At 41.8% G+C, this 27900-nt stretch overlaps 1 protein-coding gene across 2 annotated transcripts; it reads right to left on the bottom strand.

The window, feature by feature from the left end:
- Positions 1-189: 189 nt before the first annotated feature.
- Positions 190-27900, bottom strand: brd4 (bromodomain containing 4). Of its 2 annotated transcripts, none has more exons than XM_020094354.2 (19): positions 27776-27900; positions 11395-11776; positions 10492-10629; positions 10264-10399; positions 9843-10174; positions 8977-9360; positions 8747-8875; positions 7945-8175; positions 7626-7852; positions 7150-7481; positions 6954-7049; positions 6472-6858; positions 5186-6019; positions 4969-5075; positions 4730-4880; positions 4495-4625; positions 4170-4375; positions 2918-3212; positions 190-2706 (listed from the first exon to the last, which is right to left on the bottom strand). In XM_020094354.2, exons 2-19 carry the CDS (start codon positions 11638-11640, stop codon positions 2638-2640), a joined length of 4431 nt encoding a protein of 1476 aa, XP_019949913.2. In that variant the 5' UTR covers positions 11641-11776; positions 27776-27900; the 3' UTR covers positions 190-2637. The 2 variants fall into 2 exon arrangements, with proteins under 2 accessions (XP_019949913.2, XP_019949911.2); XM_020094352.2 differs by lacking the exon at positions 27776-27900 and adding an exon at positions 19805-20458.

The following is a 27900-nucleotide window of genomic DNA, read 5'->3' as shown; positions in this document are numbered from 1 at the left end:
TAATGGCTCAAGTTATTCCAGTACTTAAAATGAAGCTGTTATGTTTCTTCCAGGTTCTCCTGTGTGAAATGTACTGAAATATTTAAAAAGAGCTGCTCCCTCTTAAGAATCTGCTGATTGAGAATCCGAGAGCTTGTGAGTGACATTGCATTTCCACCAGAGGCATCGAATTAAAACAGAGACAAAACATTTTTCGTTTATTTTTTATTTTCTATAAAAGAAATGAGTTTATTCAATGATCATAACAGACTTATAACAGATCAGGAACCTCGATAGACCACTCACATACCAAACGATAATCGAGGAAAAGGTTTGAACAAAACCCCCCAAACAGAACACATGTAACACAAAATAAAATACCTGAATAAAGCAAACTCTGGGCTGAGCTGCGGGTCAGCACATTCTCGGTAGAACTCATGGCACATAATGTCCAACAGTTACTGTGAAAAAAAAAAAAAGGCTAAACAGGAATGAAGTTTTTTTTTTTTTTTACCCTTTTAAAACCAGCCTAATAATAAAAATTATATATTTGTATATGGTGGACTTAATAGAAATTAAAAAAAGGTGACTTAAGCACAAAAACAAATTCTCCTGAAGTACTGTTCATCTGTTTCTCCTCCTCCTCAATAGAATGCTTATCTACACTGCGGAACATACCTCCTTGTACCACACACTTAAAAAAAAAAAAGAATAACAATAACACACAGTCACACAATCGTCCAAATTTACACAGTCACACTCACAGACCAGACTCAAACGCTAGTGTGGCAATGCTGAAACATCTCTATCTAAAATCTGCTGATTGAACAAAATGAGAAAGTAGTTGTCAGGTGTGTACACTCATAGAAGTCCAGCTAAAACTAAATTTAAAACCCGAATATTGACAACGGGTAAAATATAAAATGCTGTCTTTTCCTTTTTTTATTTCCTTTTATTTTTTTACACAAACTCTTTCAAAAATCTCCCTCCCCAGTCAAATATTACACCCCCCCAATTCCTGACTCGCCCCCTTCTTAACCCCCTCAAAGTGTAATATAAGCCAACGAGAATTGCAATACAATACAGGCACTGGAGAAAAACACCATAAGAGACGAGTGGAGAGGACGAGATGCGTTCAAATTTCAAACCATCCGTGCTCCAAACGACATCTCCAAGAACAGAATTAGAACTCACATCCACTATTATCGAACAAGAACAAATATATAAATCAAAACAGTTTTTTCAGCGTTTTCCGATTTGTGATTTTCATAATTGTTTTGTCTTTTTATTTTGTACTGTCGACACTGTGCCCGTGGTGACGCCTCCATGCGAAAACTAACCAGAAGTTCTTTCTCCCTTCAACTTTTCTTTACTAACCTCATTCACGTGTACAGAAAGGTGGCGAGTGTTTGTTTTTATCCCCGATTGTCCCCTCCCTGCCGCGAACGCTCCGCTTGTTGACATGTGATCGAAAAAACCGCGCGGTGAGGTCAGAGCGCTCGCGACAGCAAGGGGCTCCTCGTCCCCTCTCTTCCTGACTTCTGCTAGTGTGACTGCTGCGGACAAGCCAATGATATGAACCTTTCCAACATCATGTCTAAAAGTGTAATACAAATAACGGTGCAAGACTCGTAGTGAAATTAAATTTCAACTAAAACTCAGAATACAACCGGACCTTTCTACTCTTCTGCTAACGATTTCCTGTTGCGGCTTTAAATAAGAAATACAAGGCAAGATTAAAATCTTCAAATGATTCTGTGTCTGATAAAATCCTCACTGGAACTATGATTGATGCATATACGCAGGGGTTTTTATCCCCCACCAACTACTGATCATGTTTTAGGACAAGTAATAGAAGATAATGGGGTTGTTTGGCATAGACATAAGTGGCGGAGTGTGTTGGTGTGAAGATTCAGAGAGGAAAAAAAAATAAACAGTTATTGTAGTATAAGAAAATACTTCTTTACAGTAGATACTACATGATGAAAAAGGTCTGCACTGCTCCTACTCCTGCTTTTTAAATGTTATTGGTTTGTCCATGTGTGCAGGCCACAGAACATAATGGTCTGTTTAGGAAAGAGGTGTAAGGCAAAGTGTACCTTCTCCACTGAGAAATATACAGGATTTACAGTATGGAAGTTGCTCCCCCCCCCTCCCTCCACTCCAACCATTCATGTGTTCACGTACAACAAACAAAACAGACCAGTCCTCTTCATCACCTCGGACATCTGGCAGTTTCAAAACACCTCTGCACAGTCTGTCAGTACATTATCAGAGCATATTCATAGTTATTGTCTTTACTCCTGCGATTATTGTTTGCGACCACGCACACTGTGAGAAGCAAGTGTGACAAAGGCAACTGTGCCGGCGGGGGTCCTTTCCTCTCTTGCTGTGAGACGCCGCGCAGGAATTCCCCGGGAAAAATTACATCCAGAACAATGAGACTATCCCCGTGAGCTGTGATCTTCCCATCCAGCGGCCGAGCGTCCGAGCGTCCGTCACGTCTAAACTCAGTCCGTGTCCCTCTGTGATGCGTGGTTCATCAAATCTCACTTTAGACGAAGTGTTAATCCTCCAAGTTTTATTCTCCCCTCCCCTCGAGGGAATCCTTTTTTTTCTCTTTTTTTTTTTGCAGTTACGTTTCAGGTGCTCCTCTCCTCAAAACAGGTTCTCCTCAAAGATAGCCATTAAGTCACTTTGGAAATTCATGTCAATAGTCGCTACCATCTGGGGAGACAAGACAAACCAGAGCATTTCCTTTACATTCATGAAGTCAGAGCTCACACACCTTCATGTAAATATGATCGTTACGCTGCTGTATGTCTTCAAACTGAACTCTTCTCCGATGGTGCATATCTCTCACATTTCTCCTTCTTTTGTAATTAATAATAATTAGTTTCACATTAAACAACAGAATGTTAAAATACAATCATCTCACCGCTTCTCGCCTCCTCCTCTCCTGCTCTCGGCGGCGTGCAAGCTCCCTCTGTTGGTCGAGCGGGTTCTGTGCGGCGGGCTGAGGCGGTGTGGGGGGTTGAGGAGGCTGCTGAATGGCGGTCGGCGGGGGCTCCTGCTGCTGTTGTTGCTGCGGCTGCTGCTGCTGCTGTTGTTGTTGTTGTTGTTGTTGTTGTGGTTGGTGCGTAGGGGCTTGAATGTGCTGCTGCTCCAGGCGCCTGCGTGGCTCCTCGTGCACCCTCCTGGTCGGCTCCATGACGTCATCATCATCCCGACCTCTGGAAAACATTCAGACCAATAATTTACACCAGGTGAAATCAAACACGTAGCTGTGGGGGGTTCGTGACTGAGTAAGAGATATCCTTAAAGCTCCATCTGGTGCCATTCTGGATGTTTCAAAGGAAAAATGGCTAAACATAAAACAGCAAGTCCACAAACTCAAAATCGCTCATACAGCTATAGAACAGCTCTGTGCAGGCACGTTTAACTTAAGTTTCTAAATTTGGAAATATGTTAAATGCAATAAAGATCTGACTCTGATCAGCTTTTTTTTAACGCACGTTCACTAATCGAACTAAGATTTGTTTCACGCAGCTACAGAGAGTCTGTAGAGTATCAGTTACAACAGATGGAAAACACTTTTCTCTTGCAGCCCCATTTCTGCTTTAAATATTAAAATCTCGCCCATTGGAACAAAAAAGGTCTCAACAGCCTCACACGAATAAAACATCTGGAAACCAAAACCCATTATAACGTTAAAACCTGAGCTGCATCTCAGAATTAAAGGTTGGATGTAAGCCTCAGCTTTGCAAACGGAACATGAGGTTAATTATCAAGACCCTCAGTGATTTCAGTACCTTGAACAGCTGCTGCCTATAAAGGGGGCTGTTAAAAACATTAGTTTCAGACATGATTAAAACTGCAAACTGTAAACATGTAATGGCTTGAGGAAGAGTAATCACTCATTTATACACTAACATGAAATCCCAACAACTGATGTATGTTAAAGATTATTATCTCCTCAGGTTTATATTTTGATGTCTGAAACAGCAGTCCTCAATTAAAATCTATTCTCAGCTGCTGTTGTGGTCCTACAATACAGCCACTAGGGGGCATATCACATTGACTTTCAGCGATCAGAGATGACAGATAGGTCACCTGGACAAAACAGGGATAAGATAACTATTGCAGACTTCAGTGTATCATGTCTCCGGCTTTCTTTTTGACGTCCTTACCGTAGTTTGTCCTGCTCTCTGCGTAGCCGGTCTTTTTCTGCCTGCTCAGCTTGGGCCTTCAGGGCTTTCTCTCTCTCCTCTTTCTCCCGAGCAACACGACGGAACTGCTCAAAACTGTCACTCGATGATTTCACTGCAGACATGGGCGTAGACGTGGACTTCTGTGCCAGACTGGCCCATGAGCCCATGTTCTTTAGTTTCACATCCTGGGAAAGCACACACAGACGCACAGTCATCAACTCCAGCATCTTGCAAGATACAATGTTATAAAGTTAAAAAAGAGAAACTGAATGAGTTGAAGGAAATGTGTTTCTCTGACACCCACCTGTACTTTTTTGGGGGCAACAGGCGCCTTGGACTCCTGCTTGAACTTATCCTTGTCTTGCAGAGAGGGCGGAGGCCCACTGGGCTCAGAGGAGCGGATGACGGGTCGCGAGCTGTCCATGGACTTCACATCTTCACACACACACATACACAGAAGCATGGTTTCAATATCATGTGCAGCTTCTTCTCTATACATGTTTAAATGCAGAAAGTCTAAGGAAGATGTTGGTACTCACTCTGTTGGCCGTGGCCTGGTTGAGAAGGCTTATTATCTGGGTGTTTGTGATGGTCTGGTCTCATTGCAGGGTTAAAAGACTCTACTCTCATCACTGGTGATGGAGCAAGTTTCTCCTCCTTCAACACACCTTGGCTCCCAGGGGCCCTCTGCTGCAAGGCAAGAAAATGGAGACACAACGTTGGTCCTGCTCTAAACCACCACAAAAATAGTTTTGTCCAACCAGAGCATGTAACTCACCTTTTTGGGCTGCATGTTGTGAGGTGGAGATGGGTGAGACACAGGAGGATACTGGGGGAGTTGTGGGGAATGCATCATAAGAGGAGATGGGTTGTCCCTCATGTGACCTGTCAGCAGAACAGAACAACGTCCAACTTCAGGAAACAGAATTCATTTGTGCAGCAAACACTTTTTGCTTCTATCACCAGCTACACTTCTGTCATCTTCTCAGACTCACCTGTGTAAGGGTCAGCCTTGGTTGGGCGAGGCGAGGGCAGGTCTTGCTGCTGCTGGATGATCTGCTGTGCTTTGTTGGTAGAGATGGACACCTTGTGTTGCGATCCCAGAGACTGAGCGGCTAGTCCAGGACCCTGCTGGTAGCTCTGTTGCTGCTGCTGCTGAGTGTGCTGCATGTGGCGGGCCTGGAGTAGAGGCATCTGTTGGGGTGGGGGCTGATGTGATGGTGCAGGAGGTGCCTGGGACTGAACAGGGAGCTGGGGAGGAGGCAGCGTCGCCTGAGATGAGAGTTGAGATTGTCCCTGGACAGACTGCAGGAGAGAAGTCTGAGCCGGTTGTTGTTGTTGTTGTTGTTGTTGCTGTTGCTGCTGCTGCTGCTGCTGCTGCTGCTGACGAGCCTGCGCCTGGAGCGACTGCATGGACTGCTGGGGCTGACGGGGTTGCTGGAACTGCTGTAGGTATAACTGTACTTGGTTCAAAGGCGTTGTAGACCCTGGTTCTTCATCATCCTCCAGCAGCATCTGAGGAGGTTGAGAAGACAGCAAGCCCTGGGGTGTAAGTGTTGGGGGGGACATGGGCCGTTGGTGCAGAGGCTGAGGAGGGTGAAGGATCTGAGAGGGGAGCTGATGCTGTGGTGGCGCTGCTGACTGGACCTGCAGCTGCTGCTGCTGCTGCTGCTGTTGTTGTTGTTGTTGTTGTTGCGGATGCTGTTGCAGGGTTGGCTGCTGCTGAGGAGGAGGAGGTGCTGCTTGTTGCTGCTGAGGGAGTTTAGGATGAAGAGGCGCTGCCTTGTGACTGGGTCGAGACGGCTGCTGAGGCATGGAACTGTGCAAGGCTAAAATTACACACAGCGAAGAAACAAATTGCATTGTTAATACTTGGTGATCCTCAACAGCGTTTATAAAAAAACGGCTGTTTAATTTGCTTCATTCTAAAGTGTTTTAGTAAATTTAAGGAAAATCCTGCTGAAACGGTCTCATGTGGAAATGAGCATAAGCCACCGGAGTAATCTGTCCTTGTTCAAACATATTTTTCTGCACATTCAAAATTTTCACTTTAGTTTGTTGGTTAGACTAGAAACAACGAGGCCATGGTGACCTCTATCTTGTCCAAGTCTAATCAAGTGAATATTTGTACCAAATCTGAAGAAAGTATTCACGCTGACAAAGTATGTGATCATTTTGAAAATGTCATACTTCACTTGGTAGGAGCCATTACTGTCAGAGGTACTGCAGTTACACATTCAGAATCAATGAATATCTAAGTACCACTTGTGGACAGCCTTACCTGGAGACGGGAGGACGGGATGCTGGTTAAGGAAGGGGTGGGTTTCGGGGGACACAGAGCCAGCAGAATGAGCATTGAGGTGCGGAGGTGAGGAAGAGTTGCCTGTGTGGTGAGGCAGATGCATGAGGGGCTGGTTGAAAGATGGCAGGGACTCGAAGCTAGTCTCCAGTAACTGAGAAGACTCCAGAGCAGCTACAGGGGGAGCCATGAAGCCTGCAGGAGATGGCTGCTGATGCTGTGGCTGATGGTGCTTGATCTGACTGCTCGGCTGAAGGCCTGGAGGTTGGGAATGAAGCCCAGACTGAGCAGGGTCGCTCTGTGCATGAAGATGCGTCTTCTTCCCCTCCTTTATAGACTGACCCTTCTTTTTCTGCTGTTTTATCATTCCTGAAAAAAAGCAAAATTAAGATAAGTGACCTCACTTTGTGTTTTTTTTAAATTTGATTAGGGGCATTTGAGTGGTAAAATCTGAGATTTGTTACCTGTCCCTTCTGCTTCGCTGTCTGAGCTGGAGCCACTGCTCTCTGAAGAAGATCCCGTCTTTTTGGAGGTAGCCATGGACTCCACACTCTTCTCAACTGCAAAACAACAACAATGTGTTCATGCATGTCTTTTATAAGTCAACTGTACATTTATACCTCAGAGTGCTCTCTTTGCTGATTTCCTATAGTCACTTACCTGGAGCCTTTTTCTTCTTGCGGAGGCAGGAAGAAACGTATCTCTCCAGCTCGCGCAGAGTCGAAGGCTTTAGCGTCTCAAAGTCAATCTCTATCTCATCAGGGTTTGAGTTTTTAAGTGAGGGCTCTCTGGACTGGATAATATGTACTACGCGGCCAAGCTTGTCACCTGGAAGCTTGTTGATGTCCAAGCTTAATTGCCTTTTCTCCTCATATGTCATGGGCTTGCACTTTTCCCCTGACGCCGATGACCCAGCGGCCCCAAGGTCATCTTCCAGGCTGGGAACTGGCTGCAGATTGGGTGGATGATTGCTTTTCATCCCTTCCTTTTTACTACAGAGGCAAAACAAAAATATGACATTTACCAACATGTAAGGTATGGTCAGACTGAATTGAGCAATAACAAGCGGATAGCAAAAGAAATGGATAACAGCTGCTTGAACTGACAGCCTAACATGGAGAATGTATAAAACCCACCTGTGTTTCTTCTTGGAAACAACCTCTTTGTTATTGTTACTCGTCTTGTTCTTCTTAGAGAGCTGCGAAACAGGTATAGTATCCTGGATTTCATCCACAAGGCTAGGCATGCTTCCTTTCTTCTTATGCTTCTCTTTTTTCTTCTCTTTCTTCTCCTTCTCTTTTCTCTTTGGTTTGCTGACTTGTGGTTGAGACAGGGCAGCCAGCTGCTCATGCACAGCTTTCAACTGTATCAATGGAAGAGACCAGTTCTCAACAAAGGATAACAAGGGCTGGACCACAAATATGCCGCGACTCTGAACCTTCTGTGATTACTGACCTGTTCCTGGAGCTCAGCCAACCTCTGGGCTCTCTCCTCTTCGGAGTCATCTGTGGAAGACTCAGACTCAGAAGATGAGTCACTGGAACTGTCTGAAGATGAGGCGACGTGGGCCAAAGGAGGCGGGGGCTTAACAGGGGCAGGATGGTGAAGTGTAGGAGCTGGGGCAGACACCAGAGGTTTGCTCTCAGGTTCATCCGGCATCTTGGCGAAACGCATCTCAAAGACATCCTGGAAAATGAAAATAAACAAATTTAGCAAAAGGCTGTGTATGTTTGTAGGTATAGACTCAAAAGAAACCACAACTTTTTTTTGTTGACGCAACTTGTTCCTTTGTGTATTGCACTATGTTGGCCATTTCTATTTTTTTGTATTTCTAGGTTGTTGAGTTTGTAGGCAAGTTGTCTGTGTGCTTTGTATATGAATACGCTGCCTCTAATTACCCATTGAGAAAGATAATATCTGAAAATATGTGGCAAATCACTAAGTTGGAAATGAGAAGGATATGCTAAGACTATGGCTGTGAAAACAAATGGAGCAAACCTGTGGTTGAGTTGATTTATTTTTCAACAGAAAACTAGACAAACTGTTATAAATAGTATAAATAAATACATGTTACATTTGTATTTTACAAAGAATAATCAATGGATAATAATAATACAAGACTCTAAAACAGCACTGGAGTTTGGCCAAGCTTCTCTTCGAGTGGAGGTTTTGAGATGAATTAAACTCTACAGAGATGAACTGCCTGATCTTTTTGTTATTAAACAGTAACACTATTTGCACGTAAGGCAATATTTACCTGTAGTTTGCGTGCCATAGCTACCACCTCATGGTCTGGTGGGTTATATTTGTAGCAGTTGGAAAACATTAATCGTACATCAGCAGCAAACTCCTGGGGTTCCCGGTATTGCCTGTTCTCCAGCTTTGCCTATTAAACACATCAAGGATATGAATTACTTGCCATGCCACAAGTCCACTCTCTTTAATAACTGATAGTACACTGGACCGACTATGCTGTCTTCACCACACCTTGATGGAGCTTAGGTCCATGGGATGTTTGATTATATCGTGATAATCATGTAGTCCAAGTGCATCCACATCAACGGGTTTGTAGAATGGCCAGGCGTAGGCAGCATGTTTCTTTGACAGCATATCCCTAACCAAGCTAGCACAATATCCCAGTTGATCTTGTGGTTTGGGGCTATGACCTCCACTTGGTCCGCTCAGTCCGATACCCATGCCTATGTGATGCTGAGAGTCTGGGGCCTCCTTCTTAATTAGTTTTGTAGGTCTGGCGCTCTCTCGCCTGGGTAACGTCTTCCCAGATTTGGACTCTGCTGGCGAAGATTCACTGAGTTGGTCATTGGCTGTGGGCGTTGTAGTGTCTGCTTTCCTTTTCTGGCTCTTTCTTTGCTGGATAGTAGTGAATATCAAGAAAGCACAGAGATGGGGAAAAGACGACAAGGACAGAAATTAATGGTGATGCCAACCCAAGCCACATCTTTTTAATGCTCTCGAATTTATTTAAAAATGTTTTTAATTATGTTCATGAAAACTACGATTAACCTGTTTGTCAACCTTTATTTCTGTGACTTGTTGAGAAATCTGAACATGTAAGGGTTCAACTTACTGCAGGGCTGTTTTACAAGGTTTCTTTTTATCGTGACAGTTTTTCTATGTCGAGGTAAAGGATTACATTATAGTAAGTCTAGACTGAAACGTCCAGTTTAAGTCAACTGAAGACTAAAAATACGCAAGGGTGATGTTTATTAAACTTCACTAAAAGTAACATGGACTTTTTATCTCAGGACTGAAATGAAGACTGCGTCTTAAATTATCTTACAAAATCAAAACTAGACCACCTGCCGAAGCACATTTTCCTGTGTCACACTCACTTTGGTCATGGTAACAGGGTTCTGCAGCATGGGGGCAGTGTTCTGGATGGATGCTGGAGGCAGGGAGGTCTGAGTAGGGGGAGGCACAGAAGTCATGATGGGAACTTGAGGAGCACAGTCTGATTGGCCCAGGGAGTAGGGAGCTCCGAGCTGTGGCATGTGGCTAGGTAACGTTGGGTGCACGTGGGCCTGCATCAAAGGCTGGGGAGGTAGTGAAGGTGGGCCCTGCACAGGTCCTCTGATCTGCGGTGCTACTGAGAGGTTTGACAAACCACGGGTTTGAGGAGTCGTGGACGAAGGATCAATGATGGCCCCTGGTTTCAAGTTCAGGCCTTGATGAGAAAACAAATATTAATAGCCAATCTTGTAGAGGCCGACAAAAAGAACAAAATATGCTACGACCAATAGTTAAGTCACCTACCCCCCTCTCTCCTGCCCCGCCCACGTCCTTTCCCCGTCATGACGACGATCTCAGTTTCTTCCTGAGGCATTTCTGTGATCTTCTGGAGGAAAACCTTCTCTAGAGACTCAGCCATTAGGACTATGTCATCTCCAGGCTGTAGGGGGAGACAAACACTCTTAGCAAAAGTAGAGGCATATCAGGATCTTGAGCACTTGGTGATAATACAGGTTCCAGGGTACAACTTACCTTGTTGTATATGTAGCAGTTGGTAAACATTGTGTTGAAGTCTTGGATACATTCTTGGGCATTCAAGTAGTAACTGTTCTCAAGCCTTCTCTTGATTGTTCCCATGTCCATAGGAATTTTTATTATTGTGTAGTAGTCCTGAAAAGGTTGCATATATTATTATTAAGTATTTCAAGAAGGTTTATTTTGTTTAATTCCTTTTTCAATAATGTGACAATCTCTTGCGACATTATGAAGCTGCTATGATTGGATTTGAAGTTAGCTTTAAAAATCTTGAAAGTAAAAAAATGCATCTCTCTAATTGTTTTTTCTTCAGCAATTACAAAAGTTATGTATGATCCATTTTACAATTAACTGAAGTGACTCATTTAAATTTGACAACATTCTATAATGCATACATTAACATTGAATTCAATCTTAATGGTGTCAGTGAAATGATGAAATCAACACATGTACAGAATGCTGTTTGAAATGTCTTATTAGGCTATGTAAATAACATTGACTTGACTGTATAAGCAGAACACAAATCAAAAATCACAAAGCTTGTCTGAGAGTTTTGCATAAATTTACTGTCTTAATGTTAATAACATTAACATTAAAAAACACAGGTATATCAATGCCCATTTTTTTATAATACTGGAATTGTTGCTACTATTTAGCTTTATCTTGAAAGAAATGAGCCCTGATATCTCAAACAAATATATTTGTATTGGTTATGGTTATATATAACCACATGGAGGAGAGAGTTGTTCTGCAGAGAGCAATAACTGTAAATTGACCTATTTGAAACATATACTTTAAATGTTCAGCTGGAATGTGTAGATGCAGTAAAGCTGGTGAGAATTTGTATGTGATGCAGACTATGTTTTGAGGTATGAAGCACAGAGGGTGATGAATACTCACAGGCAGGTTGAGTTTGACTGCATCCACTGGTGCATGAAAGGGCCAGGCAAACTGGTGCTTCCACAGGGACTTCACCACCACCTTGAGCAGAAACTGCAGTTGATTGGTCTGGCGCTTTGGCCTGTCGGGACTGATGCACTCGGGGGGTGGGGGGTTACCCGAGGACTGGGCCTGCCCCTGACTGCTGCTGCCGCCCGACATCTGCGCTGCGTCCAGGCCGTCCCCCATTCTGAGAGGGTTGAGCATGGGCTCGTGCCCCGGAGCGGGAGCTGGAGCTGGGGCAGGGGTAGTGGTGTTGGCAGGACACCAGTTCAGTCTTGGCCCCGGCACAGACTCCACTGACAGAGCACTGCTGATCCCATTGCACTCCTCGCTGGACTCTCTAAAGACAGAAAAGAACACACTGTTAGCATGTGTGTAAACAGCCCACAATAAGATATAACTTTAATTGTCATGAACAGAGTCAAAAATTCTATAGGAATCATTTAGCATAGTTAAGTAGACCTCTGATACCTTGGTTATTGTAAGTGCGCTGCAAAAATTAAATAATAATAATACCTGTAAACTACAATTATCAATGCAGATGATTAATTCCGTTATTAATTTATCTGTTTGGTTTATTACGTGCACATGAAGCTCACAATCATTAATTACAACCTCAAATACCGTTATCTATTTACTGATATTGAAAACTGATACAAAATCTTCTCTCTAATCAGAAGAGTCAAGAGCTTGTTAAAGTTTAGGTCTCGCATTTGTATGCCCTTCCAGGATCTTTGTCATTCCTTTTGGTCTGGGGACCTGGGAGTGTTTAGGGATGTGGGCGTATAAGGGTGGAGAGTGGCAGGGGGGGTGGTATGAGGGTGGGTGGTTAGCGTCATCTGACAGCTGAGGGACTGCGTGTTCCACCACGCAGCGCTCAGTCCGAGATAATGTCTTCTCCCATGTAGTTAGGGACATCACATTCAAGATACACACAAAGGCTGTTAAGACAACAAGGATAATAATCAAGAAAAAAATTGAAGGCTTCGAAACTAATGTTGATTATAGGGTTGGACATGTGTCTCAATTAGTCACACACAGAAGCCCACCCCCACAAAAGGCCCATGAAGATAAACACACTCCACTATAGATCTGTGATTAATCACATTCCTGTTGAGTCACTTTCTGAGAAGAGAGAAGCAGTTTGTACACCACATGATCGCTGCCTTGGCCTCCCCAAGGCACACAGTGGAGAATCTGACTAACTGACCAATATGCTGAATGACAAAACATGAAAAGAAACAGTCCAACATGGACCGTAGTCCAGCACAAATGATACTTAAAGTGTGGCTTAAAGCAAACTAACTTCTCGAATAAGAGACCAAAATAAACAAGCACAAACTGGTGCACATGCTCTATACGGGTGTAACATTGCTGAGAAAATGCTTCAATAGCTTTCCTGGATTTGCTTTACAGACTGAACAAATATAGAGCTGCAGCTCACAGCTATTTTCATTACTGATCAATCTGACAATAGTCTCCTCAATAATTTTTTAAGCTTCCAAATGTCAAAACTAGAGAGAATTTGGCATTCATAATTTTTCAAAGGCCAAGGTTAGGCCTTTAGAGTAACACTGTTAAATCTGTAGGTATTTTATTCACTGTTATAGACGATGAAGAACATAGCAAACTCTCATATAAAAGGAGCTGGAACCACACCTTTGAAAACCCACTCACTAACGCCCACATCATAGCCCTGTCTGCTACAAGCCAGGTATTTCAACACTTGACATGAGGTGAACTCTATGAAAAATATTTCTCAAAAACTAGAAAAAGAAAACATGTCTGACTCTGTCACTGAGCTTCCATATCTTTAGACAAAGGAATGAAAGTTATTTTGTATGTGACGAGTATAAGAGCAGTGCAAACGCAGTTTTATCAATATTTGCTTAACTGTGATTTGCTCTGAACACATTAAGTGTGCCACTGCAGTTGATTCACAGGTGCTTTGTATAAAAACAGCATGTTGACTCAGTTAAGAACTAATGAAGTTGTGTTTTTAATAAATACCATGTTCATGTATTTGTTACATTGTGAATATTAGATTTAGATAGTTTTGGTTTCACATTGCCATTTAGGGAGCAAACTAAAGACGATTCTATGGCATACATACGTCTTGGTATCATTGCGTACGTGGTCTACTTCTGCCTATACTTGATATTGATTGGTTTTGGGGGGTGAGGACAGTAGGCAATCTTTTAATCTGCTTCTTTTTGTTCTTGTATAGTTTAAAACTGTCTCAGCTTCCTGCAATGGGTTTGATAGTCCAAACTATTCAAAAACTAATGTTACACTGCAAACAAACCAAACTGTGGATCAATTTGATTAGGAACAAGACCACCTCTTTTGGCTGGACTAGATTTTGGTCTGGAACAGGGCCGAGGCACCTTTCACATCTGTTTTGGTTCAAACTAAACTGAAAAGTCTGATGGTCCGGACCAAACAAGGTAGATGTGAAAACGCCCTAAGAGTCAGCATTAGACAGCTTCAACTGATGGTGTTTCTACCAGCCTTCACTGACAGATCTATCAAAACTTATCACTGCTTGTAAAAGATATGAAAACAGTTATATAGAAGGTAATCCAAATTAAACTATCTACTTAACTGTATAAGCACCAGATTGTCCTGGACTTTCTAGAGAGAGGTTTTTATTAATTAGCGCTGCAAAAAACTATCCTTGGTTAACAATAAGAACACGACAGTAAATTTTAATTTAGTGTTTTCAAAATAATGAACCAGGCCAAACTAGAATAACAACATTTGTGTGAGTTAAGAGGAAGTCGGATATAAGATTAACATGAATAACCTTCCCCCATTGCAAACACGTCATGCTTACAATCATAAATAGCTACACACCAACGTAGCCTGATATAAGGAAGTTCTCTTTGGCAAAACTGGAGGATAAGGATGGTGTTAAATAATTTAATGACGATGAAAACAATGGAAATCCACATTTCTTGACATTTCTGTCTCTACATATAAACATGAGTCAAAACATATGACCACTCACAGATTAAATGAATGATGATTTTCTCATAACAATAGAACAGGAAGAGGGTAACAAACTGCGTCAGGACCAAACCCACAGACATACCGTGGCACAAGGCGCAGAACATTTTAATGACTGTTTTCAGAGGTTCGGTGGATGTCTGAAAGCAGATATTGTCCGATTATGAATTAGCCTCTAGAGGCAATAGCCAATATATCCTGGTCAAAACAGTCCGACTAGTTTCTTTTAACACACAAGTTTTTCCACATAAAACACAATCACTGATCCATTTTAGTAGGTGTTTAAGGTCCATATGATATTTTGGCTAATTTCTATCAACTGTTTTCTGCTTGTGAAGGCATATACATTTCAGTCAATGTATTCCATATCTTTTGCTCTCCTCCCAGACTGTTTACCTGCGGGGCAACCAAAGCCTGCTCAAACAAAATCGGTCAAACTAGAAACAGAAACCAGATGGCTTCCCTCCTCAAAATCCCTTGCCAACAGATTCTGCATATTCACATGAAAAATCTGCAACTAGAGATTACTCAATATAGACTACCACTGTAAAGAGTGTTCCTGTTTCAGTTCTAAAAAATGTGTTAGCTACATATAGTGTCTTTAGTTAAAAATTAATGTGAAGGATACTGCAGGGTTCAAGATAATAATCATATACAAATTATTTGTTCTGCATAGACATTGAAGAGTATTTCCAATTGATCTATTCATTCATAGTATCAAGCTGTTTTGGAATAGCATATAATGTCTCCAATGGGCAGTGGCAATCTTTCAATTACTTATCATTGCTATAATTGTGTACAATATCTTAAAAGTCTGAGGTGAGACAGCATTTACCATGATTACAGGCAGGTACGATCAGGGCTTTTAAGGGCATGAGACAGACACATTAACAGATCTGGAGCCAGCACTAAAGTCTTCTACAAGGGCTAAGTCAAATAAGGTAGCCACAACATGAGCCTTTTCCAACTGGCCTTCAGGGCTGCATGGAGCAAAGTCTAGTCATACATACACACATACACACACACAAACACTGCCAGATGGTCTTGAGCAGCTCATTAGCATCAGCGTCAAGCACACTCACAGCGATAGTTAGTGACACTTACAGCAATGCAACAACCAGAAGTGTAAACAAACTTTTGAGAACACGGACACAGGTGCAATGCATAAGAATTCAGACAACTGAGGTTTAGGCATACATCAAAAATGTTGTCAGATGTCCCTGTAGTTTATCTTGTGGTGCTGCTGATAGCAACTTGGCCTTGAGTTCCTAGTCTTTCTCACGCGCACACTAACGCAGGGAAGCTGTAGTGTTGCACGAGTTGTAATACTTTACTATGAATCTCATACTTTTCTCACTCTGTCTTCCATGCAACGAAAAGTCATTTGAGAATTAAGTGCTAGACAATCCGTGAAAGAGGACACACGTTCCAGCTATTAGATTACATAGTTCAAGTTCACTAGACAAATACTGTTTTTGTGAGACGCTCCTCAGAACAATGCTATCCATTCTGTCTTAACATCTCAAAAACATTTGATTGTATAAATAGTTTTTATGACTCCCAATAAAAATACAAGTATCTGGAACACAAAGCCTACACCTAAACATTCTTAAGAAGTAACCACATTCATCTTTGTAACAAGAGCTTAACCATCCTTGATAGCATTTCTGCTTGCATTTCGTTGGCATAGATTATTAAGAAATATGGAGATTATAGTGTAATTGATGATTACAATGCAGTGGTTTGGCTTATGATGACTTGGTATGTAATGCTTGATTAGACAGGAAGACTAACATAGCCAAGATTTACGTAATGTTTTGTTCTTTTAATTTCAACTTTGTACAATTGAAAGGGAACCCGTTGAGTTTATCTCTTTATAGTTGATCTCTCTTGTAGTTGAATTGTCAACCTACAAGTATGGATTTTTGTTGTTTGTTTTCAACTGATCAATTATTCAGTCTATAAAATGTAAGCAAAACTGACCTCTTGGTAAATTCAAGACAAATACCAGGAAACCTTTTGACCAATTTGGGATATTTCGTACTGAAAACTTCAACTCTCTGTAGAATTTTGTCTCCCAAGAAAGTCTGACCTTAAGAGCAGGCACGTATGGGTGCAGTAACCATTGTGGTCAGGTCAAGAACCCTAATAAAAGTCAACATTTCATAAGTATTTGTTATATTCAATCTAAATATTCACAAACGTAGATCCTCAACATTTCACTACAATAAATAGCATTGCCGGTTTATATGATGAATTTTGCCTTCATTCAGAGCTTGAGTATTACTTTATGTTGACATCAATAGTGACGTCACATTCAACCAGTCCACATGATAAATTAGTAGAACTCAGTCTCAATGAGCTGCTGTCCTGGTGCAAGAACAATGTTGGCATGTGAGACTAATCAAGTCAGAAGAAGCCCCCAACAGAGGTCAATCAAAAGGTCCACTTCCTGCTGCTCCATGTCCTACATGGCTCTAAGATCTGGAATAATAGTTGACCTTTAACCTGGACATACATCACTGCAGACTGCTGTGGAATGTTTTTTCAGGAGGAAGTGGCTCTGGTTACTGGGGTGGGGGATGCACATCTCACACCAGAAAATCTATGCTGTGTCTCCAGTCAGATACTTCAGTCAGTACACCCACATGTAGCATGTGTATACAGTGTACCTACTGGCATAGTGCATGAATTCTGACAGGGCAGTGTTGTCCCAAATCAAACAACTCTGCAGGCCACAAACTGGAAATGATGATCGCTACATGTGACCAAGAATACAACTTGCCAAAATGTCTATTGGGTGCTTCCATTACTTACAGTTGAACTTCTACATGCAACATAGAAATTATGGCAGCATCAGCACTGACAATAGGTTGCCAGTTTCAAATTTAAAAACATGCTGGCGGTCCCTCCTCTTTAACTGCATTAGCATTAACGGTGAGAAGTGTTCAGCATTCAAATTTTTCTTATGTCACATCTGTACTTCAAGTACACTGCATAAATGTCGGTGTGAATGTATACATTTATGCACTCAAAATAGCCGATGTGACTATGGAAGTACGTAAATGGAGACGGTAATGGTCCTGTGCGCAACCTTCCATTGATCATTCTTGATTGAATGGGGGGGGGACATAATAGAAAGATGTCTTCATCCCCATTTAGGTAAACTATTAATCATTCATATGTGTTGAGGCAGGGAAGGGGTCAATTTTAGGCAAAACTGTTGGTCTAGATTCAACTTGTGAAATGATGGCCTGTTTTTGCCTGAAAGCAAAGGCATAAATAATTAATTGGACCACAATGACAAGGCTAAGAACACCACAGCTCGCCTATTCACCTTCATAAAACCACCTTCAACCCTACTCCAGAGAGTAGCTCCACTCGATACTAACATGTCTAATACATCACCATGTATTGATTACACTGATGCTTACTCATTGGTATCTTTGTACATGTATTTCTGTTTCAGTTTTGTTTTCCTGAAGAACACCATTGAGGTGAATACAGGTCAGTCTCAAACTGACTTAACATGTAGATGTAAAAATATGTCATAAGAAAGCATTAAAAAAATTAAGAAGTTCTACAACACTGATAAAAGATGATTGATTTATCACAGTTTAAAACTTGAATGATCAAGGAAAACTTCAATACCATTGTGCAAATTAGGACAGTTACCAGATTGTTTTCTGCAGCTAGTTACTCAAAGCAACACCATAAACAACTGTGATCAGAAGCTATGATGAGGACACAGCATAACGTGTTTTTCATGTGACTAGAACACCAAGTTATGAAGCGGCTTTGTGATGATGTTGTATTGAAAGCCTTGGGCCTTCTAAGCGGAAAAAGAAAAGAATTGGTACAGGGAGCAAAATAACAAGCTGCCTTTCACTGCTGATTCATCATGCCAATTGTCTACACGGAACCCAATAGGGACCAACTTATGCTAACAGTACCTACCCCACCGGAAATTGTAGGCAATGAACAGGGGACTGACCTTCAACTATGACCCAGTGGCCTCTGAAGGCAGGCTATCGACTCAAGTGTGTCAAAGCCTTGGGTCATATGCTCTGCAGTAATGCTGGAAAATGCTTAAAATTACACATCATCTGAATAATGAACGACAGGCCAAGCTGGAGCAGAATTAATTTAGTAACCAAAATACTAGTGTTGGTTAATTGTATTGTTCATATCAATATGCTGGTAAAATAAGCACCAGTGTCATTAAAGCACTGATGAATATAATTTGCGTATTTATTTTGAGCTTTGATGATTTATTATTCATCACTGTGGTGATCTTTTAAAGTTCAATTAAAAAAAGTAATTCCTCTACTTTCTGCCTTTAAACTCAATTATGTGTGTACTTACTCTGAGTCCAAATCTACTATTAGCATAGTCTTAAACAGTGAGAAATTATATGATCATAATTACCAGCAATTTTATGAGTAAAAGTATGTCTTATATGCACTTGGGTGACATACACGCTCCACATTTCTCAGAACAACCTTTTATCATATGATGTATGATTGGTCTATTGGCTCTTTAACTACCTATAAAACTTCGCTATGAGAAAAAACAAATGTTGCAAAGGTTTCTATGGTAACACTCCAACACTTCTTGGCCGGTGCACAATGTTTTTCTCGATGGATACAAATCCTTGTTTTGGATTCTTACCACGCAAGACCTATACTACTTGGCTTGCCCCACTAGATAAATGACATAGAACCACAATTAGGGTCTTTGTTTACTTCTGAGTAATGGGTATTTAAACCAGAAATAATTAAGTGAAGGGTTGCAAACTCATAGAAGTTTCCCTCACAGATAACAAGCACTTTAAATATGAGTCAGTGCATGAGCACACAAAGTGACTCAAAGGGTCAAACCATGAGTCAGAGACATTATAACAGGAAGGGGCAAGATTCATGGTGGCTCTCTCAAGTTTAACTTCAGATACTTGGGAAAAGCAAGCCAGCCCCTACCAGGAATCAGGAGACATTTCTACAACTGCCACACACACAACCCCCTTCTTCCTTTTCCCCCTTCCCCCACACCCCCCTCTCTCACCGGGTGGTAGGTTCATGGCTTCTAGCTGAAATCTGGATAACGATACTATTCTCTACACACAACACAGAGGACATACTTCCAAACAAGATTATTGAGCGGGGTGGTGTAAAACTAGAGATAGTGCTGCTAACCACATGATAATCTTGAGAAAATAACTGCAGGCTGTCTTTCATTCAGGCTTCTCCTTAAGTTTGAAACCATGTATGTATAGATTCTACAGATATTTGTAAAGAACGCAGTAACTGTGTTAAATATTTGAACACTTTTTAGGAGAGTCTACCTCACCAGATAGTATTACCTTTTCACAGAGACTGAATGTGCAATTTTTTCCAGAAGGGCGTCCAGTTTCTGAAAATCCAGCAAATCGTTTGACTTGGCGTGCATCTTGTAATCCATTTATGAACTCCACTAAACAGAAACAGAAACCAAAAAACAAAAAAGGCTCGAAAGAATTACACAGAAGTTTGTTTTTCCTTTTCTCTCATCCAAAACACAGGAGAGATTTATTCTTCAGGCTCCAGTATGTATACTAAAATCCCACAGAACATGGTGAGTAATCCTTAGTGTAGTCCAAGCAGAGTTTGGGGGTGGCTGTTTCCAGGAAAAAGGCCCCAGCCTGGAAACAGTAGGTCCAGGAGGGGAGGAGAGGCTGAGGAAGCCTACAGCCAGCAGGCTGTGTTAGCTGTGTGAACCGGTCCTCTCTCTACCCCATCCCCCTCTCAGCAGTACAACGGCCCAGTTGCCACAGGCTCTTCGCTCCATTGTGTATCCTCTCCAGGGCCTCCCCAACTTAAATGGAAACAAGCAGGCGGTGTACAGAGAGGAAGGCGAGAGAAGGGAGAAGGCTCCGATAAGATCCCGGAGGAGCACTTTGTTCCCCTTGCTCGCTCCCTCACCCTCTCCCTAGCACTAGCACACCAGCATGCAGTTACTCAACAGTAAAAATGGCTCTGCTGCTTCCTCATTCAGCGAAGCCTCAGCCCACACACCCCTCCCTCCCTCCTACGCGCTTGCTCATTCCACCCCTCCCCTCTTTCCCCATCAATAGCTTGAGGTCCTTGCTCTCTCCTCTCGCTCTCCCTCTGTTACACCTTTAACACCCCACCCCCCTCTTGTCTTTTCCTCCGTCCATTTCATCATGCCCATCCCCCCACCCACCCTCCTCTCTTAAGAGTGATCTTGTACATGCCTTCCCCCACCAATTTAAGGACTCCCTTATCTGCACTGCACCTCTCCTCATACACATTTCATTTTGAGGCTGGGCTACTCAAATACAAAAGATGTTATTATTCTACAAACTGTTGAGGAGAGCGGATATGATAATGGATCAGATCTGTACAACAAACTCAGCAGTCCCATACACACCAGCATCTCCAAATCAAATCGAATTCAAGAACTTGATTAGAGGTTAAAAAGTGACCACATCAGCAAATCTATTGGAAGACTAATGATTTTTGCAGCACAGCTCAAATAATTAAAATATTTCTGAAAGTTTGAAGCAACTTTTATAGTAAACCCACCCTGATTATAGGGAAAATGTCAGGTAAGCTCATGAATAATCTGGACATAAGGTAGGTCAGTGTACAGGTCAACAGCTGGAAACACGAAGGAAAATCTAAGTGATCACAGAGTGTGACAGAAACAGTTCAAAATAGTGTGACCACCCGCTGTCCCCTCCTGTAGCACAGCAGTCTCCGGTTATTATGTTCATGGTAGTACAGTGAATGCAGCGCCATCAGCAGCAAGTACAGAACTCTTTTGATCAAATAAACTGACTTATTTCCTACATCACTCAGTAATAGTTTAATACTTGTATTACTTTAATTTTGCATATTAATCTTGACGTATGTGATCAAAAATCTGATTTTTAGTTGACCAGGTAAACACAAGTAAAATGTTTATACCATAATAACCAAAATTCAGAAGTGCTGGTGCATGCGTGAGAATCCAAACTCTTGGGTAAGTGAGTGGATATTTGACATTTCATGACTTAAGGTTTCCTAAACCATAAAATATTTTTCCCTGGCCAAGTAACTGTTGATAGAGATGCACAATGTCTGTATTCCCTAACAAAACAGGCTGCAGCTACACTGTGCTGAAGCCAGACACTGACAGCGTCCTTGCAGACCCACTTCCCTGTCCACGTGCCATATGTACTATTCCCAGAGACAATACAGCAGCTGCCAGAGTGACAAAGCTCTGACCTACAGCAATTCAGAGTCGGCCAAGACGATGGCCCTGTCACTGGATGGGTGGGGGGAGATGGTTTTCAGACACAGAGAAGGAAGGAGGTAGGGATGAGAGTGTGAAGAAGATGGAAAGCGAAGTAGAGAGTTGCTGCATTTAGACTGGGGGTTGGGTCGGAGGAAGAGGCACCGGTACACACAGAGATGAGACTGCGGGAAAGTCTGAGGGCGCTTCCATTAATCATCAGAGCGCTGGAGCAGCCAGAATCTACAGGGACCCAGGAGAGGAGAAAATAGAGAACAGGCAATTTGCCAACTTGACATGGTGTAGCATGCACTTCTATATATTCAGTTTTGTGTGTGTGTGTGTGTGTGTGTGTGTGTGTGGGGGGGGGGGGGGGGGGGTGAAAGGGATACTTGGTTGAAAATAACAACCGAAGCCTGTTTGTTTTTTTAGCATTACCTGGATTTAAAGAAGAATGCTTCTGTAGTTAGAAAAACTTGCCTTTTACATCCATAAAATTTCAATCAATCAACTACACAGATACTAGAGAGGAAATAGTGTTAAAATTTTACATCACGATTATAGTGTCCAAAACTATCACGGTTATCAGAAGTATTGCGGTATTGTTGAAATGTGCTGTAAAAGTTCAAAAATTACTGAACTATATATAAGCAAAATATATATAATCAATAAAAATGATGATAGTATTTTCAATATTTAGCAAAGGGCGACAACTGGTAAGTGCAGATTTTAACTCCAAATGTTACAGTCAGGACAAAATATCAGCGTTTGTTGTGGGCATGTAATGTGGAGACAGTGGATGTTTGCATTTGTTAGCAAAGGCCAGAGATAACTAACACTTCTCCTGCTGTTACAGCCCACACCTGCCTGCCACTCCCTCCACCATGTGGAAAGAAAATGCTATGCCTGCATCTTGAAAACTTGCTGACTTTGGTTGAAGCTGGACAGTATCAACAGAATCATCATGGTTATTAAAAAGATTAAACATTACAAATAACCGTCAGGAATTTTACCAGACTATACAGTAAAACCGGTAATCTTTCATCCCTACCGGACACCGTAACAAGCATGTGTAGCACTTTGCCGTCTCTGTCGCCTATTGTCACCACTGACAAGCAGCATAGTGACTGTCAAGAAAAACACAAGCAGAATGTAACAGTTTCAAAGGAAACCAGTTATCATCGCCATTGGAAACATGCAGCTAAACTGGATGAGTTAAAAGGAAAATTGCCACTGGATTAAGTAACTGCTCTTGGGAGGACTTTAGGTGTCCAACAAGCAGCGTTCATTAGACTGCATTCTGACAGAGACCATGTCTTTCAGGTTAGTTTTGTAGTGAGCTGACTAATAGACGAGAAGCTGAAACCTCCAACGGCATTTGAATGTGCTGCTGAATGTGCACAAAGTTTTAGGACATGAAAAGTAAACAAAAATGTTTAATGTGGAGCCAGCTGATGTGCCTGACATCCAAACTAAATCCAACATCCCTCTACTCAAGATCTATAACCTGCATGTGCTGTATAACAAGAAGATTTTCACGTTCTGAGGAGACACACACTGAAGTCTGATCTCTTTCGGGACAGAGAGTTGCTCTTCTTGACACTCAGTACGTATACACGGGATAGCTTGATACGATTAAACCATATACCGATTTTGTCACTGAACGAACCGCTGTCACTTGTCTGAGTATATATGCTGTTCAGAGAATCCAATGAGTGGCCGGTGCATGGCTGAATCTGCTACGCTATGTGGCGCTTTAGCCCTTTCAACAAGTGGTTGCAGAGCCACTTCCGGTTGACCTTACGTCACAGCAACAACAAACTATGAATGAACCGGATCACCTTGTCCTTCCAGAAGTGAGTTGTTGATCTTGTCGACGCCATGGTGTCGTTGTTTTTTTCGACAACAACACTACTATTTGTTACCAGAGCCATCTCCTTCCACTTCCGGGTGAAAGCCCCGGCGGAAATTCTCGAGCATGCGCAGAATGCAAAATTCGATTTAGATACGATGGCTGAGTATACATGGCGTTAGAATGCAGACAATGAACGACTTATCTAGGTGTTCTTTTCCGTTATGGTTCTTTTTTTACCGATGTAGATCCGACTAAGGTGTTTACATGCATTTTAAAAGTCCAAACTCTGTCTTATACGATCAGAAATTCAGTTCTTTGGCTGCATGTAACTCCACTGAAGACTCAAGATTGACCAAAACCTGAAAAACCAGCTTGTATTAGCATTATTCATCACCAATGTCTGAGATCAGGTGCATCATTAAAGAGAAGCACTTCCAGCCATCGCAGTAGGGAGGTTAGTGTGTGTAATTTAGAATTGCCATTGAAGGATGTTATCAAGATTCAAATGGTAAAGCAGCAGACTATGGTTCTCCACCCTTGATCTAGAGGGAGCTTTCTTAAGCTTGAATAAAAAAATATTTTAAATTAGCTTAAACTTGAGACTTAATATTTGGACCAAAAAGCTTCGACTGATACTAAAGACTAAAAGTCCAGGTTTCTGCTGCTTCTTTGATTTTTACCATTAATTTCTAAATTGTCCACCAACGTATAAGAGCATTGTACTTAACAAGGGTGCACGATAGTGGTTTTGCTGAACTTAAGTATTAGAAGACAAACATTGGATTATACTCTGAATGTATCCTTTTACAAATAATGACAGCATATTGTTAGTCTTTAGTCATTTATAGCAGTGGGACCTTTTTCTGCACAAAGTGACCATCTCTGGATTTTTAAAATGCATTAAATTTCTCTTTTAATATATCAATTAATGTTAGTTGACAACACTACAGGTATGTGTGTGTTGCATGAGCAAGTGCAGGGAATTGAGCCTGTTGCATTTGTTAATATTTGTCTTTCTAGGAAATTGTGGCATTAAGCAAGTTTACCTACAAAATAAGAGAAATACAAAAATAGCAGTTCCATGAATATTTTTACTTTGAGCTTTTCAGACGATTCTAAGTTATTTTGAAAATGAATATATGATCAATGATTTAACTATCGATTTTGCATTTATTATAAAAAAATTAACACAAATAAAAGCTGTCACCTCTTTATGACAGACGACAACAATAATCAAGACAGTCACACTATCCCTTTGGATATTTTAAGCAGTTCAAAACGTATTAAATGGTGTTGGGGATTTTTAAAAATAGCTTACATTAGTGTATGATTGAAGGCGTATGGTCTAACTGTGATGCAGTTTTGGTTTGCTCCTCAAACATAACATCCTCCCCCAAAATGTATCCACACACATATCCTGTTTCGGTCTCCTGGGGGATCCTCTTTGTTGGCATCTCAAATGCCACACATTTCATCCTACTTTAGCAGAAGATTGCAAGCACTCATCTTTTTTTCGACTTCTAATCGTCAGTCTTTGTATCAGGCATCAAGCATGACAGAAACAGAATAATTTATCTCACACTGCACCAGTTGAGCCCACCACTGACAGCCTCCAATAGGGTAATTATCAGCAGCATATGCAACTAGTGCCCTCTTCTGCTCAACAAAGCTGTGCATCATATAAAATGCCAAATTGCATTTGGTTGTGACATCTTGTTGAATTCAATTGACTGGCACCATGTCAATGTGTGACAACATTGTTGCATGGTGTGAGAAAGTTTGCTGCAGGTTTCTGAGTTGTGTCTTATGAGTACAACTGGACTGTATCAACGTACCACAATGTATAAACAATATTGGAAACAGCTTTGTATCATATTTATAAATGAATGTTACAGAAAGGTAATGTTTAATATCAATGGTCTTGAGGGTATAAATGGAGCAGAAAATTAGGGAGGGTCTACTTGCTGTTTTGATTTGTTTTGTTGGACAGTCCTCTCAAGTCCTGTCTTCAAGTTTGAAATCTGCATCGCTCTATCATTCTGGTCTATACTCATTTTGCTAATTTCTCTTTCATCTTTGGCTTGCTGTTTTCATTTAATTCATTACTATCACATTATCTTCGGTCTCGCATGCAGGAGTGCATTGTGACATGAAGACAATGTCTCATTTGTGTACAGATGGTATGCCATCCACTACCATTTGTAACTTTGAAGAGTGGGAACCAGTGATAGACATTTGACTGGCTAATTACATTAAATGTGAAACATAATATCAATATAGATATTATGTAAAAAGCCATTAGTATCAAATAATAGTCTGTAATGACTTTAACATCCCAATATGCCAATGTATGACAATGATGCTCTGTTTTAATATGGATGGAGAGATGTTTTTCGCAGTAGTAGCAGTGCCATGGTTGTAGTAAGTCTCATCATTCCAGTGATTCGAGTGATAAATGAAGCACATAAGCCCATACACACTGAAATAGACTTTGATGGCTTGCTCATTTGTTCCAAGACCACACTCTCCTTTTCATTCAGAGGTCATTCACAACTGGGCCAAGGATGATGTTACCATGGCAACTAACGCAGAGAGAACAGAACCAAAAAAGGAATTTCAAAAATAGGAAAAAGAAGCAACGGGGGGAAGAAAATATTTCCTTTACAACAGGAAATTATAATGACCAAAATCACAGCCAGACAAAATCCACATCCAAAGCTTTCCATTAGAGCCGGCTGCCAAACAAACAGCTGACTACTCACTGAAGTCCAGACAGCTACTTTGTCATATTGATTACTCTACTAAAATAGTTTTGATTAACAAGTTGCTATTCACTTTGCATGTACAATGTGTACTCGCCTGTGAGTCAAAACAATGCGAGCGTGATTACACAGAAAAGGTGTAGATGAAGCAGCACACGTGCACATTTTCCTGGCTGGCAAAAGACATTCTTTAATGTTTTGGGTAATTGATAAGTTACAAATTGGAAAATTAAAATCATAGTGTGTTGTTGTTTGAGATATGCAGGCACAGTTCAGCTGTGCAGATGTCTGATCTACTGTGTATCTGTGAACGCTCAAATTGCTCTAGGAACTTATGGAGCAGTTGTTTACATTTATCTAGGAACATTCTTTTGAAATTATAACAATAGAAAACTTTGGTATCCAGTTACTGTAAAACCTGGAGCTTTAAAATGCTTCAGTCTTTGTGCACTTTTAATAAAACCTATTCAAGCAGGCATGTGACTGCAGTCCTGATAGTCTGTCTTTGGATAAACCTCTATGTTGTTACACGTGAGGCTTCCAGCTGTTATAGACGGGGCCAATGGTTATGATTGAAATACACCATTCATACATGTAAAAGAGCAGTGCTCAGCAGGGACTGTGCGCTAAGTAACGGGCCTATGCATGAGTAATCTGTTTGAACACATCAGTCGGCTGAATGCCACTGCTTTGTGTCTGTAACACCCAGTCACGTTAGTCACACACACACAACCCAAACACATCTGTCCGCCACAGGGATCATTACCAGATGTGATGAATACAACGATAAACTGCAAAGTAATGACTGCTGGCCAGCGACCATCGTCGAGGAGCCAAGATCCTGACGTTAGGCCACAGGGCATAGATTATTGCCTGGGTGTCGTAATGGACGTCCGTGCAGTGCACAGAGGAAGCAAGAGCGTACAAAGAAACGGATATTCCAGTTTCAGAGATCATGGAAGCGAGCTTTGGACATTAGATTTCTATTCTTGTTATCTGCTCCACTGGCTGCATTCTCAGATAATAGCCCCAGTCTGAGTGTGCGCCATCATCGCCGTGACGGCTTCACCGTCTCCCACAACACAAGACAGTCGACGAGCAAACTAGCACTAGATGCCCAGCTCGGTGGTCGTAGCAGCATTTTTGGGGCCACTTCCAGCGTAGTTTTGGCCAGCGGTGGGTGAGACAGGCGAGGGTTGTCAGACAGACACAATGGAGGTGCGATTATTGTGTCTTTGGACAGACAACTGCCAACTAGCTTTAGCTAGCAAGCTAGCTAGCCAGAACAGGCCGCCGTGCAAGTGAACGGTCTCAGTGGGCGCCGGACATCAGCGTTATCTGAGCCCTTTACGCCACTGTGACCGTGTTTCTTGCCGTCAACTCGCTCGGTTCGCTGCGACAACATGGCTGGCAGAATAATGTTGGAAACAACGGCGTTTACCTGGGTTTATCAGGTTGCCAGGGCGCGCGGGATCTTTCTCTCCGAGGATCCTGAACACCTCTCGTTGTCGGTGACGTCACGCGTAGGTCTTTCGTCGGGGACGTGCAGAGCGCGTCACTGCAGCT

The sequence above is a fragment of the Paralichthys olivaceus genome, chromosome 5 (genome assembly GCF_024713975.1).
Source record: "Paralichthys olivaceus isolate ysfri-2021 chromosome 5, ASM2471397v2, whole genome shotgun sequence".
In the NCBI taxonomy this organism is placed as follows: Eukaryota; Metazoa; Chordata; class Actinopteri; order Pleuronectiformes; family Paralichthyidae; genus Paralichthys; species Paralichthys olivaceus.
The sequence above is the reverse complement of the archived record's forward strand: the minus strand, read 5'-3'. Positions and strand labels throughout refer to the sequence as shown.